Raw genomic sequence first — 14,689 nt, 5'->3', positions numbered from 1 at the left:
TTTGCCAAATTTTAATGAAAAAATTTTTTGGGTTATTTTTCATCAACTCAAATAAATTTTATTATTTGTAAGTATTTTTGAGATAAATTTGGTGAGATTATAATTGCAAATTCTTTGAGGATTATAATTTAAAATTATGAATTTGAATTTTTGATTTTAGTTTTTTCCTTAGAGAGTATGGTTTTCTCCATTGGAAAGTCTCGATTTTCATCCTATGTCTGGTTCTTGAATAAATCTCACTCTTTCAACATTCGAGAGTTCGAGAACAGTAAAAAAGATCATTCGGTTAAAAGCTCAGAAACACAAGTAGTAAAATTTTAAAACTTATTACTATAGATATGACAACAAAAGTTTAGTTTTATGAATTTTTTTAAGATTCTACTACACAACAAAACCATTTTTTCCAACAAAAGTTAAATATTTACTATGCTTCATGGTTGGGTTCAAATCTCATAGTGTTTATATTTTTTCTAAGTTTAAGTTGATAAAACACCCTATAATATTTTTAAAATTTGAATTTTTTTTAAATATTTTCTCTGATTGAATTGGTGGCAAATCGATTCATGACATCAATACAATCACATAATTAAATAATATTATAGATGTAAATAATGTATACAAAATTTTTATTTGACAATAATTTTAAAACCCTGTTCTTTTCTAAAAAATAAAATAAACCTAATTCGTATAAATAAATAATAAATAATAATTAATTGAGCCATCAAACAATAAACAACATTTAATTGTAAACTTAATTGAATATAAGCAATTAATTAAGAAGTTTCATGTAAGCCTTTATCGATTGTCATGGTTGTCAGGAAATTAATTAAGGAAATTAATTAGGAGTGTGCAACGTGATAAAAATTGGTACGTCCTCATTAAAATTGTTAAAAAATGATTAAAAATATATAAAATATATATAATAGCAAAAAAGTTATAAAAAATTGCAAAATTTTATATAAAAGTGATTAAAAATAAAATTATGTAAAATTACAAAAAATAGAAAATTATTAAAAAAATATTTGAAAACTATAAAATATTATAAATATATAGAATAAATTTAGAAATAAGAAACAAATTTAAAAAACCCACAACTTTTCTACAAGAATGTTGTATCTAATACAAAATGTAATGTAATATTATCAATTGAAGGCTTATGTAGAATTTTTTTTGAGGGGTAGAAATTAATTGTATATTTTTACAATAGTAAAAATATAATTTTATTATTTTAATAGTCTATATTTTTATAATTTTTAAATAATTAAATCAAAATTTTAATATTTTTAAGAAGCCAAACTATAATTTTACCATTAATAATTTAAAATTTTATAAATTATAAAAATCAGATTTGTCCATGTTTGTAAGCACCCTAACTCAGCCACTGCTTATGTAAGTCTCATGTCTAGTTCATTTTCTCATCTCCGCTTATACTCTCAATATTATCAACATTGAAAATTTGACACAAAAATAAATAGCTCTCCAATTTATTTATCAACTTAGAGAATGTAAAGTAATCTAGCATATCATTTGTGTAGGAAAATCATAAATATGTATTACAATAATGGTTACTTGTACCAAAAAAAAATTAATGTTTTTCATTGGTTGATTTTGTCCATCAATTGGGTCTTAGTTTAATTAGGTAGTGGTTAAAATTTTAATTTACTTAATGAAAGAATTGAATTTTTAACTATTTCGTAATTGAACTAAGTAAATTGTATTATTATGAGTGTATTTTTATTTTTTTATATTTTGGTTAAAATGTGTTTTCAATCCTTGTACTTTTATAGAATTTGAGATTTAGTCACTGAATTTTAAAAGTTAAAAATTCAATCGTTTTGCTTTTTTAATTTAAAAATCTTAGTCCAGTCATTATCATTGTTGATAGCTTCCATAAGAATTTGTCAAATTAATATGTTTATTTTTCGTCGATCATATACCACATCATATGAGGGCAGCCTAATTAATATGCCGAGTTGAAAAAAAATTGACAAAAAATACTAACAATGTCAATGATTGGACTAGGATTTTAAAATTATAAAAACAGGAGGACTTAATTTTAAAGTTTTTAAGTACATGTATTAAATCTCAAATGTTATCAAATACAGGGGCTAGCAATATGTTTAAATATTATATTTTTATAAATCAATAGAGAATAAGATTTGAATGAAAAAAATTAAATGTGGAATTTGACTAAAAGGATAAAATTGAAGTGATGTTGAGGGTAGCATGTATGGTTATTTTCATAGATTTAAAATTTTGATATTTCTTAGAAAAATGAATTTTTAGTAGTTATATTTTATACGTAATTTCTTAGATAAATAGTTGTTTTGGAATAAAAAGGAAAACAAAAGGTCGTAGTTTCAGATAAAGAAAAAGTAAAAATGAAATTAGTAACCTAATGTGTCTGATTAATTAAACTTGGTTATGGAGGATGCTCCTTTTGTACCTAAATCCAACGACTCAAAATTCAAGGTCATCATACTTGGATTCGGGGATTCGCCCACCCTTTTTCTTTCAAGTTTAAATAAAGCATTTTGATTTTTGAAACTGGATTGTGGAAACCACATCCCCTACGGTGGGACCCCCCAACCGCTATGACTATTATTGAATGAGATAAGTTTACTTTTACCCTTTTCAAACACTCACCAACGGTAAACCTCAAGTAAGTAAAAGTAATAATACGAGACTGCACCATTTATTCTTCCCATTAAACTATTTTTTCTTTTCTTTCTCTTTACCTTCCTGTTTTTATGATTCTTTTTCTTTCTTCCATTTGTTGATCTGCCACTTTGGTCTCGATCTGTGTCTTAAATGGGCACTTGAGATCATAAAGACGTCCAGGATTTGAAGTGGGAAACTAAGGATTTTTAAAGATTGTAACTTTAAGGGGAAATTTTCGGAGCTGGGTTTTTCTTTTTATTTGGTTAAGTGGAGTAAATTTTGAAGAATTGTATTCAATTTTGGGGTTTTTTTTTTTTTTGAATTCTGGGTTTTGATTATGGGTGGGTGTTTTCCTTGTTTTGGATCATCGAACAAGGCAGGCAGTAATGGTGGGGGCAGTGTGAAAGAACTGAGCAAAAAGGATTCAACTAAAGACAGCTCAGTTGGACAGCCTCATCATGTTAACAGAGTTAATTCAGGTAAAATGTTTTTCTTTTTCTTACCCAAACTTCACTCTTTTTTATGCATCAGCTGGAGAATGTTGAAATCTCTGTTTTTTATGAGTTCGTTTTCAAGTTTTCGATGGCATTTAGCTGTTAGAAAATGTTGCTGGTTTGATCTGATACATCAATGGTTGTTTTAGGGTGTTTGATCCATTTAGATGGTTTATCAATATATCTTTGAGTGTTTATATGAATTAATGGTTAGTGATTCTTTTGTTGGTAAAATATTTTGAATTCTACTTACATGAAGGGCTTCGTGACTGCCCAATATAGGTATGTATCTTGCACAAGTATGGTTAGAATTTTCAAAGTTTTTTCATATATTTGGAGGTCATATATTCATATCCATGTGTTGCAAAAGGGTACTTCAAGAAGAATGAAGAATCCAGGCTACATAGGTTGTAAGTCTGATTTCAGGTTTAGGAATGCAGATTTTCTCATTTTCTTTAAAGTTCTTGTTCATCCACAACCATTAAGCTAACATAGACTAAATGCTAGTAAATGCATTTTAAATGTCTCCTATATTCCATTTAGAATGTAAAATGCAGTTTCTAAGTCATGAATTCACAACAGTTTACATTCATCTCGGACTTGGTATTCTATTGAAGAAGTATATTACACAATTCTAATGTTATAAAAGGTTTAATCTTTATTTCAAGGTGACTTAGTTTTCTTGCGGTTGAAAGTTTAAACTTGCATTGAGCTCTTATGTTCACTTTATGCCACAATTACTGGAATGCAGCTTTTTAACTTTTCTTTTTCCCTTTTAATTGTAATAATTCTATTGTTTACTGTCATCCTTTCATTTTCTCCGATGTATCTGAGTCACTTCTTTGAACAGACAAATCAAAATCTCGGAGTGTTTCTGATCCTAAGAAGGAACCAGCAGTACCTAAAGATGGACCAACAGCAAATATTGCAGCACAAACATTTACCTTCCGAGAGCTTGCTGCTGCCACGAAGAACTTTAGGCCAGAATGTCTATTAGGAGAAGGGGGGTTTGGACGTGTTTATAAGGGCCGCTTGGAAAGTACTGGACAGGTCTGTAAGAGATACTTCTAATAGATGTCAATGACACTGTGCTTTAAGCATGTTCTTAAGTTATAAAGCACATTATTGCACTTTTACTGTTTGTGTTGAATTACAGGCGTCTAGAATGCAAATCATATGCTAATAATAATAATTGTTTTATGTTTGCAGGTAGTTGCTGTCAAACAGCTTGATAGAAACGGCCTTCAAGGAAATAGAGAATTTCTTGTTGAAGTTCTCATGCTTAGCCTCTTACACCACCCAAACCTCGTGAATTTGATTGGTTATTGCGCCGATGGGGACCAACGCCTCCTTGTCTACGAGTTTATGCCTTTAGGGTCTTTGGAGGATCATTTACATGGTAAGGGTGCTGGTGTTTTAGTGTTCATGGTACTTGCAGCAACTTGAAATCTGAATTGCATCCTCAGGATTAATTATGAAGTAATTTCACGTCAATGAACATGCATGGCTTTTTGCTTTTGCCTGTCTTCAGGTTCTACAATTTTTCAATCGAGTTAATTGCAATAGAAGGTTTGTAGCCTTAATTTACCAAGTTATTAGTGATGAAGCAGCATTGGATAAACTTTAGACTAAGAATACTTCCTTCTATAGATGTCTTTTAACCGATTATGTAGAGTTAATGCCTACTAGAAAGATAGAAATATTTGTAGAATTGTTGGGAGAATGAATGGCTTTTCTTGCACTGAATTAGTGGTTGTTGATTGCTTGTGCCTTCATCTGTGCTACTAGACAATATGTAACCAGACATTCTATTGTTTCTTTCCATGCCTGGTTTCTTCCTTAATGCCACTTTGAGCTCTCCAAAAGATTTTTAGTATATTTTAAAGCACTGCCTGGTCATTAGGCTGTGGCTAAAATTTTCTTCATAGTGTCCTAAACTGTTGTTAGAATTGCTAAACATAAATATCAATTGATGGCATGCTTTAAAAAAAATAATTGCAACACCTCCCCTCCCCTCCGTTTGGGCTTTAATATTTTGGTAAAAATGGAATTATCAGATTCCTCATGCTAGAGATGGTCAATTATGTTGATCAATATCTTTGCAAGTGCCATATGACCAATAAAGGTTATGAAGTTGGATGGTAGTTTGACTTAATATCTACGGAGTGTCTCCTTATGTGCACTTTTTACTTGTTGCTGACAAAATCTACATCTGTGCATAGATTCCTCGGCCAGAGATTCGGATGCCTAATATTTGATATGATTCCAAAAGTTCCAAACCGGGTTTAAGTTTTCAAAAGTAAAATCTCTGACTTACATTGTTCCCAACAAAGTTTGTAGTTAGTTGTAATGCAGAGAAAATGAAGTAAAGTTAGCCAAGTAGCTTCTGCAGGAGTTTTATCTGACCTAAAGAAATGAAGACCAGGTTTAATTTTTATCATTGTGAAATCATCTCATCCCTGTAACTACTCAGTTGGATCATGTTTTCTATTCGACATACAGCATGAGCATTAACTTTTGGATTGTGTTCTGGGGATACTCTTGTATTTAAGATAGCAGTAAACATTTGCTGTATTCTCTCCATCGGTTTATTCCACGCTCATTTCATTAATATCCTATCAGGTTAGAATTAGAGAACGACACTTTTGGCAGACCACAGTGATTACCTTGTTTAAATTGTTTTCAGATCTTCCATCCGACAAGGAACCTCTGGACTGGAATACGAGAATGAGGATTGCAGCCGGCGCAGCAAAGGGATTGGAATACTTGCATGATAAAGCTAATCCTCCTGTTATATATAGAGACTTAAAATCATCCAACATCCTTCTTGATGAGGGCTTTCACCCTAAATTATCAGATTTTGGGCTTGCGAAACTCGGTCCTGTTGGTGACAAAACACATGTGTCAACACGTGTGATGGGCACTTATGGTTATTGTGCTCCAGAATATGCAATGACTGGGCAGCTCACGCTAAAATCTGATGTTTACAGTTTCGGGGTAGTCTTTCTTGAGCTTATAACCGGTCGCAAGGCCATTGATAATACACGTGCTCCAGGAGAGCAGAATCTTGTTGCATGGGTAAGTATCTTTTCTCTCTGACCCTGACAAGATTCTGGTGTAATAGATTTCTTCCAAATTTATGCTTATGCAGAATTATTATCATCTTCTATTCATTACTGCTTTAACTTAAAACGTGTATTCTAATACTTCTTTTCTTTCTGAAATGGTGGGTTTGTAGGCACGACCACTTTTCAGAGATCGTAGGAAGTTTCCAAAAATGGCTGACCCACTACTACAAGGTCGTTATCCCATACGAGGATTGTACCAAGCTCTTGCAGTTGCAGCAATGTGTTTGCAGGAGCAAGCAGCAACAAGGCCTCTAATAGGCGATGTTGTGACAGCACTTACATATTTAGCATCGCAAACCTATGACCCTAACGCACCTGGCAATCAAAGCAACAGAGTTGGTCCGTCAACTCAAAGAATCAAGGATGATCGAAGGAGTATGGCAGACGGTCTGGACAGCCCAGATGCACGTGGACGGGTAGGTTCCCCGTCCACCCATAGAAATTCGCCTGATTACAGGAAGAAGAACCATGTTCGGGAAATGAGCAGTGGTGCAGAGTTAAGTAGGAACGAACCTGGAGAGGGATCAGGGAGGAAATGGGGTAGTTTGGATGAATCAGAGCAGCAAGAATTTCATACAGACAGCCCTATGAATTCTGCTAGAGCAAGGGAAACATCACGTAATCGCGATCTTGATAGGGAACGAGCTGTTGCAGAGGCTAAAGTGTGGGGTGAGAATTGGAGGGAGAAAAAACGGGCGAATGCGATGGGTGACTCTAATGGAAGAAACGACTGAAACCTGCCAAAAAAAAAAACTAAATACTTGTCATTTTGCTTAGTTCAAGCAAAAAAGAAAACATGTTTGAATCATTTTAAAGGGTCAGCAGTGGCAAAAAGAAAAGCTTGAATCCTTGACAGTCGATCTCTCCATTTCTACCCAGGAAATAAGAGTTAATTCATGTACACATCATGTTGAAAGAACGCGTAGTGGAGCTGTTGATTTATTTGGGGGCATTCACAGGTACATTTCCATGTTAATCTATGTATTTAGGCTTTTTCTGTTTTTGTTGTTGAGATTCATGTTACTGGATTTGCTGGGAAGATGTGTAATTTTTGGCCTCCATTATGATTGTATTGATTGACGTTGACTGGGAGTGCATTGGTGTTTGCATCTTTTGAACTGGGTGGGTATAGTTTACTTGTGTACGGATTTTGAGTCAGCTTATAGTTACTTGTGCATTCATATTCAGCTTATACAAAGAGATTTCATGATATCATTTCTTTTTTGTATAAAATAACTGTAACCGGAAATATTTTTAAAAAAAAAATCCCAAACCTCAATAACCAGTTAAACCATACCTCTTGCTGAACATTAAAAAAAAAAAAACCATGGTTCCAACTTATAAATTGAACCCAACCTATTGATAAGACCACATTTAAAATCATTTTGATTCATAACAAACAAAAAATAAAACCCATTTTACGCCTGTCATTTAAATGATACACCTTTAAAAAATGGTCATAATCGTATCCGGCTCCAATATAATTTCAGTAATAATGGTCAGCATAATACATATGGTTCCAAATCCAGACGGGTAAGAATAGATTGTTCTTAAAAATCCCTTGTGATTAAACTTACTATACTCATTTATACACCTTTTATAACCTAAACTAACTTCCATTAATGGTGGTTAATTCCCACCCAACCTCAAGAGTTCCATGAAATACCAAATGCAAACTACAGCCCAATTCCTCGTTCTGATATTTCTGCTTTTAAACCCAAATAAATATCAGAGCTTTTAGACCCAAAATTTGTAGTTCACATTACTCGCTCACTTCCTCTTTTTACCCTGCAAAACAGATATACGAGACAAATACCACTTTTGTAACAACAGTGAAGGAAATAAATTTCATCAACAAAAAACTCGGATTTCAGTACAAAACCAACCGAGTTCGCATAATCATCCATTGATAGCTGCTTGCGTTTCTTTTGTTGAGTAGGACTCTCAGTTGGCTGCCTCCCTCCGCGCTTCGATGGTGTTATGTTCTGAAAATATCATGTCAGATGAGGATCATGATAACCAGAAGACCAAACTCGTACAAACATATTAAACCAAAGAAATGTATATAGTTCTAAATGGGTTATAAGCATGGATTGATGGCACATAACAAGCATGCAACTCAAGCATGTATTTTTGGTAGCCGTAAAAGATGAGAACCTTGGCAAGTTTCTTTTCCTTGCGGGCTTGTCGCTCCCTCTCGTCACATTCTTGGTTTTCCTTCTCAACCAATCGGATGAGGGTATCACATCTCCGAGCCAGCTCTTGAGTTGTCCGCGACTTCACAAACCAATCAAATCGAAACAAGGGTGATGTACGAAATGCTGCCTTCAACTCCTCCCAATTCCCGTAACCAAGCTTGTGAACCATGCATACCTGTTTACATACAATGCACAGAGGTATCATATCAGAAAAGTAAAGATAAGGAGGATCTAAAACTCCTGTATGATAAAAATGATATAGAGACACACCATGAATCGATCACATTCTTCATTGTACAGCTTCCCTTTGTTCTGACCATATTGGATTTTCATTTCCAGCCAGGGATTCTTGTACCGATCCAATTTTTTGCCAATTGCTTTCATGATCTCATCTTTCCTAGAAATTCTGGCCTCTCCTCGTTCAATGTTCTTAATTATCCTATCATAATCTGTAAAAAAAAAAAATCCAGCAATTAATGTTATCATAAAAAACCTCATCCAGAACCAGCTACTGGAACTTGAACCAATCAACACTTTAACAATCAATGTAGCATATGTTGTCACATGAAACCTACCCAAACAAGGCAAAAGAAAAAAAAAAAAACGTGATATTAGAGATCATTTACCATTTAACTCCTTGAAGCGTTCCTTAAAAACTTTAGCATATCTTTCAACTTCCTGATCAGTTTTCCCTTCCATTTCTGAAGCGATACTTTTTATATCATTCCGTCCATACTTCTCACAAGCTCTAATGAAAGTATTGAAATCTCTTCTACTCCATGAAGAAAATCCCTAATGCACCAAAAGAAATAAGTTTGAGTAAAGCCACCCAGTTTAAAAAGCATAACATGCCACATTCCACTCACCTCTTCTAGTAGTCTCTCCTTTTCTTCCAACTCTTCTGCGGTTAATGGATCTCCCCCTACTAAATTAATCGAACTTAGTCAAATGAGCATAAAGAAGACGGTGAACCATAAAGCAACAGATTATATGGCAAAAGTAAAATACCTTCAGGTTCATCCACATCAATTGTGTCCTTTACCTGATTCTTCTGATGTGTTTGCTGATTTTAATTGAAAAAACCAGTCAAGAAATAACTCAACCAATATCAACGAGTAAATGGAGAAAATAAAAACAGGATATCATGCATACCATGAGATAGCGTACTTCTTTCTCATACAACTCACTTAGCCTCTGAGTGTTAAAAAATTGGAAATCATGTCTGGAAAATGGCAAAATTTTACTAGCTACAATATCTAACAATACAAAATATTTAACAAACATTAGTTTGAGAAGGGGCATACAGTTGAGGCATGCGAGGAATACGAGGCTCCTTTGGTTTTGCTGGAGCTGACTGGTGCATGGTTTGTTTGAAGTACTCAGATTCTGAGTAACTGATTGAAGGACAGGAGAAATACAGATCAGATAGAGTAAAAGATAAACAACGCAAAAATAAAGTAGAATGCTAAAGCAACCAACTTACTTCCGCTTCCGCTCTCTTTTAGGTGGTTCAATCCAGTTTTCACTTACAATTTTCTTTAAGTCAAACTTGATCTCATCCTTTATCAAGAAGAAAACAAAACCATAGACAATTTAATAACAGGCATTGTTAAAACAGTAGACTTAGCAAAGACCAAACAAAAAGGATAGGGGAAAGAAACAAGGGGGAAATACCTTATCATCATCAAAATCATACAATTCAGCAGCTACATAAACAGAAAAACGTCAGCACTCTAAAAATATGATTGTTTATATAGGAGAGTGAACTCCTAAACAAACAAAACAAGAGTTAGATAGCCATACTATCATCCATCTTAAATTTAATTGCATCCTCAGTAAATTTCTTCATCTTGGCATCAAGTTCAGCAGTTGCTGCTTCTCCTTTGGCAATGATTCTGTCAATGTCTTCATCAGTGATTGTGCTATCCTTGGAACTGAAGACCATTTCAGCACCAAACCTCACCATTTGAAGCAACTCATCCTTGTTAACAGCTGAAAGAAATGGGAAGACATTGAAATGTTACATACACTCCTACAGAATTATTGCATCATGCAAAACAATTGCACTGCATAAAAACTTCGTACTCTTCTGCTCTGCTAATCGTCCTTGTTGGATAACCAGAGCATCTAGGGCGAGCTTTTTATAAGCCCTCTCAATCACCTTTTCCTCAATAGTATACTGTTCCATAATAACCAAACAAATGAGCCTATCCTTAGCCTATGCTAAACTTCCAAACTAGCATACAAAGACAATTTTCAAATTTAGACCTCCGTGCAAAAGCGGAACACTTGAACTTCTTTCTTTTGACCAATCCTATGAGCACGATCTTGTGCTTGCAAATCAACTTGTGGGTTCCTGCAAGATCCCCCTATTATCATAGATCCAATGAGTAAACAAAGTAATAAAAAATAGGTAGATCCTTACCAGTCACTATCGTAAAGAATGACAACATCTGCTGTAGCAAGGTTAATACCAAGGCCTCCAGCTCTAGTTGATAACAAGAAAACAAATTTCTCACTTCCAGGCTTATTAAAGGATTCAATGGACGCATCACGATCTTCTCCACCTGTGTTACCATCAATCCGGCAATACAGGTACCCGCGAAACATCAAATAATCTTCAAGAATATCCAGCAGCCTTGTCATCTGAATTCAATAAATTCCCACAGCAAAATCACAAATAAGAACTCAGAAAATCACACAAAACATATAAAGATGTAAATGCTGTAAACAAACTAAAATTAGAAGAATAATGTATGGAATACATACAGAGGTGACGACACATTCACATTCACTGCAGAGGCATCAATAAACATATAGATAATTTTAGACAACCCTCAAAATTACCTGTGAAAATATCAGAACTCGAGAATCACGTTCCTTCAGCTTTGGAAGTAACTTGTCCAAGAGAACCATTTTGCCTGGAAATAAATCGGTAAGGTCAGTTCTCATTCAACACCAATAAAAGCCTATATCACCTGGGAATTAAACTTACCGGCATTGGTTATAAGATGGTCCCCTGTAGTATATGGAGGTCCAGGTTCAGCACCTTGGAAAAGATATGGGTGATTACAGCATTTGCGCAGCTGCATTGCGATGTTCAGAAGACGCTTACGCTCTCCACCAGCATTAACAACTTCAAGATCTTTTTGCAACAAAGCCCTATAGTACTGTTTCTGCATCTGGGACATTCCTACTTTCAGGATAGTTTCCTTCTTGGGAGGCAAACCTTTTTCAACATCTGACTTCAATCTACGAAGGAGAAATGGACGAAGAACCTAAGGATGCAGAGACAAAAAAAGGTATGACTTATTCATTCAAACCCACAGGCCTGGCACAAAGAAGGGCAATTTTTCATTTTAACATGCCTTGTGAAGTTGTTGAACGACTTCCTGCTGATCATTTTCACCAGAAATCTGGAACCACTCATCAAAGGTTTCAGCTGAACTAAAAATCTCCGGCAATAAAAAGTTAAGAAGAGACCAAAGCTCATGGAGATTATTCTGCAAAAAAGTAATCAAAAGATACCAAGATTATTACATGTACTGAACAATGAAGTGTTAAAATGATTCAAGTACAAGAAATCAACAAGACAAGAAAAAAAAGTCACTATTGATCAAGCTAATATGAATAACAAATGAAGTAGAAAATAGATAAAAAAAATATTAGCAAACTCACAGGTGGAACCTAAAAAGGACCCAACCAAGAAAAAGGGATACATGCTAGACCAACTTTTCAACTGAAATGCAAGTCAAGAACATTAAATAGCATAGGCATTTATGGTGAAGTAAGCAGACGCCAAGACTGGAAGTAGACATATAAAACTCAGTAAGTACTTCCATATCAAAGAACATTTGGATGCATACCTGAAGTGGAGTACCCGTAATAAGAAGACGGTAATTAGTATTGTAGAGTCTCATTGTTTTTGAAAGGAGTGAATTCTCATTCTTGATTCGATGGGCTTCATCAATAATTATATAGCGCCAACTAAAACGACGCAAGGTAGACTTCTCCTTGATGGCCATTTCAAAACTTGTGACACAGACATCAAACTTCCCAGCAACCAGTAACTCCTCACGGATGCATCTCTGTAGAAATTAAAAGGCATCAATAATCATGTATAGAGTAAACAGAAAAGCATGCATCAAGCAACTTACTCGTTCCTCAGGATTCCCAAGAAACTTTACAGCTCGCAAGACTGGGCAAAACCGACGAATTTCATTCATCCAGTTACCAAGAGTTGATTTTGGAGCAACAACCATATGAGGGCCAGTAATCCCGCGGTATTCATGCAGATAGCCCATTAAGGAGATGGTTTGCAAAGTTTTTCCCAATCCCTGCATTCAAACATTTAGTGAACAAACATCAGCCAGTGACATCTCTGCTTGTTCTGACCGTAGAATTGAGACTTGACAAAGAACTTAAACAGTAAACAATCTCTAAAGTCACAGCTACACCACATACCATTTCATCTGCTAGAATTCCATTGATACCATTCTCATACAGTCGTATAAGCCAATTTAAACCAGCAAGTTGGTAGTCCCTCATCTTTCCCTGAATACCTAGAGATACAGAGATGGAGAAATGAAAAACGTTGAACTGATTTCTCCAACTGATAGGTCTAGGTGAGCAAGAGAGAAAGAACTTACAAGAAGGCTGAGTCACCAACCGTGTATTTCCAGACAAACCATCTTCTTCCTCCTTCAAACACTCTTCATCTTCTTCCTCTTCAGTTACTTTTGAAGCATGACGGCCCCTATATTAAACAATTGGAGGAAACCATTACTAGAGAATGTCTAAGTCAAAACAATTTTAATATAAAGTAGTTCCCAAAAAAAAAAAAAACAATGAAAATCATAGTAGCCAAATGATAAAAAAAAATGCATTGTTTACAACCAGCAATATCATAAAAACAACACAAAAAAAGATAAATTGCGGATTTCAACATATTTTGCAGTATATAGAGTGTACCTTCCTTTCACCTTTTTTTGTGATGAAGATTGGTCACCTTTAGCAAAATGAGCAAACAACTCTGTTTGCTGCAAAAGATACTTCAAACGCCCCTTCCCCCTATTATTCTGCCACAAATCAAGCATTAAAGAACCATCAATTATACTTAAAATAACTGAATGTGAACTTTTCTATAGAATACACACCATATCGGCATCAATGGCAGCATTCTGAGCGTCCAATATTTCCTGAACCTTCTGCTTCTTTAGCTTCTGCATTTCTTTTAACCTTTCCTTTTCACGCTTACTAACTTCTGGATCATCACCGTTAGACTCGTCCTACAAAAAAAAAATCATTTAATTTAGATAGGAACATTAAAGTTGAAATTAAGCTTCCCTAGGAGCATAATTCATTCTAGAGTGTAAAAACTAAAAGCTTAAAAGTAAAGTTTTTCAATCATTAGCAAACCCTAACTATAAACAACAACCAAAAGGAAAAATTTTTGAAAGCAAGATAAAGAAGTTGATAAGAGGGGGCAAATAGTAAAAGACCTCATCGGCGATTTCTTCAGGGACGGGTTCATCGTCTTCGTCGGAAGCGGCGTCGGAGCGTGCAACGGCTTCGAGCTCTTCGTCGTCGTCGTCGTCTTCCTCCATCCGGTCGTTGATTCGCTCATCTTCAGAAGAATCGGAGCCATTGGATAGGGGTTCATCAGACGACGCCGGCTTCGACGATTTCGCCATCACTTTGACAGATCGAGGGTTTCTTCTTTCTCTTTGTCTTCTATTTTTCGTTCAGTGAAAGGAAAGAGAAAGAGTAAGGAAAAGGCCGAGTATTTATTTGTAAGGGAAGTTATGGGGCGCAAAATAAAATTGAGAGTGAAATAAAGTTGGTAAAATTGTGGCCGTTGGATTTGGAGATGGGGAGATTGAATGCTTTGAAGTGGATTGAGTGTCAATTGAGGAATTTCCCGCCAATTAGAGAAACCACGGTTTCCCGCCTACTTAACCCGCTGGCTGCCTACCTCAGGCCTTAGCGTCCTCGTTCTCGGAGCTGGCAAAGTTCCAACCCTTCAATTCACCGATTTGAGTTGCCATGTTAAACTTTGTTCAAAATCGATTTTTTAAAAATTCAATTTAATTTGGATTGAGTTTTAAAAGTTCAATCGACTTATTTGAATTTAAATTTTAATAATAGTTTTCTTTTAATAGTTTTTAATAATATTTAAAATTCTAAGTTGCAATTCATTTCAATTCAT

At 34.7% G+C, this 14,689-nt stretch overlaps 2 protein-coding genes across 3 annotated transcripts; one reads left to right on the top strand and one right to left on the bottom strand.

Annotated features, from left to right (window-relative positions):
- The first annotated feature begins 2,687 nt into the window (after nt 1–2,687).
- On the top strand, nt 2,688–7,493 carry LOC107913655 (serine/threonine-protein kinase PBL27). Its single transcript, XM_016842306.2, has 5 exons — nt 2,688–3,140; nt 4,006–4,205; nt 4,365–4,554; nt 5,842–6,233; nt 6,394–7,493. The coding sequence occupies exons 1-5, from the start codon at nt 2,999–3,001 to the stop codon at nt 7,015–7,017; spliced, it is 1,548 nt and encodes a 515-aa protein (XP_016697795.2). The 5' UTR covers nt 2,688–2,998; the 3' UTR covers nt 7,018–7,493.
- Nucleotides 7,494–7,739: 246 nt separating this feature from the next.
- On the bottom strand, nt 7,740–14,268 carry LOC107913656 (ISWI chromatin-remodeling complex ATPase CHR11). Of its 2 annotated transcripts, none has more exons than XM_041102432.1 (25): nt 13,983–14,268; nt 13,638–13,769; nt 13,453–13,559; nt 13,131–13,237; nt 12,946–13,043; nt 12,639–12,818; nt 12,348–12,569; nt 11,850–11,984; nt 11,477–11,759; nt 11,329–11,402; nt 10,907–11,127; nt 10,750–10,837; nt 10,567–10,660; nt 10,285–10,473; nt 10,156–10,187; nt 9,965–10,041; nt 9,786–9,875; nt 9,634–9,703; nt 9,490–9,544; nt 9,348–9,406; nt 9,108–9,273; nt 8,752–8,930; nt 8,441–8,656; nt 8,170–8,268; nt 7,740–8,071 (listed from the first exon to the last, which is right to left on the bottom strand). In XM_041102432.1, the coding sequence occupies exons 1-25, from the start codon at nt 14,172–14,174 to the stop codon at nt 8,054–8,056; spliced, it is 3,183 nt and encodes a 1,060-aa protein (XP_040958366.1). In that variant the 5' UTR covers nt 14,175–14,268; the 3' UTR covers nt 7,740–8,053. The 2 variants fall into 2 exon arrangements, with proteins under 2 accessions (XP_040958366.1, XP_040958367.1); XM_041102433.1 differs by having other exon boundaries at nt 9,348–9,403.
- Between the last annotated feature and the right edge of the window lie 421 nt (nt 14,269–14,689).

This window comes from Gossypium hirsutum, chromosome D10 (assembly GCF_007990345.1).
Source record: "Gossypium hirsutum isolate 1008001.06 chromosome D10, Gossypium_hirsutum_v2.1, whole genome shotgun sequence".
In the NCBI taxonomy this organism is placed as follows: domain Eukaryota; kingdom Viridiplantae; phylum Streptophyta; class Magnoliopsida; order Malvales; family Malvaceae; genus Gossypium; species Gossypium hirsutum.
This window is presented reverse-complemented; position numbering and strand designations above follow the sequence as displayed.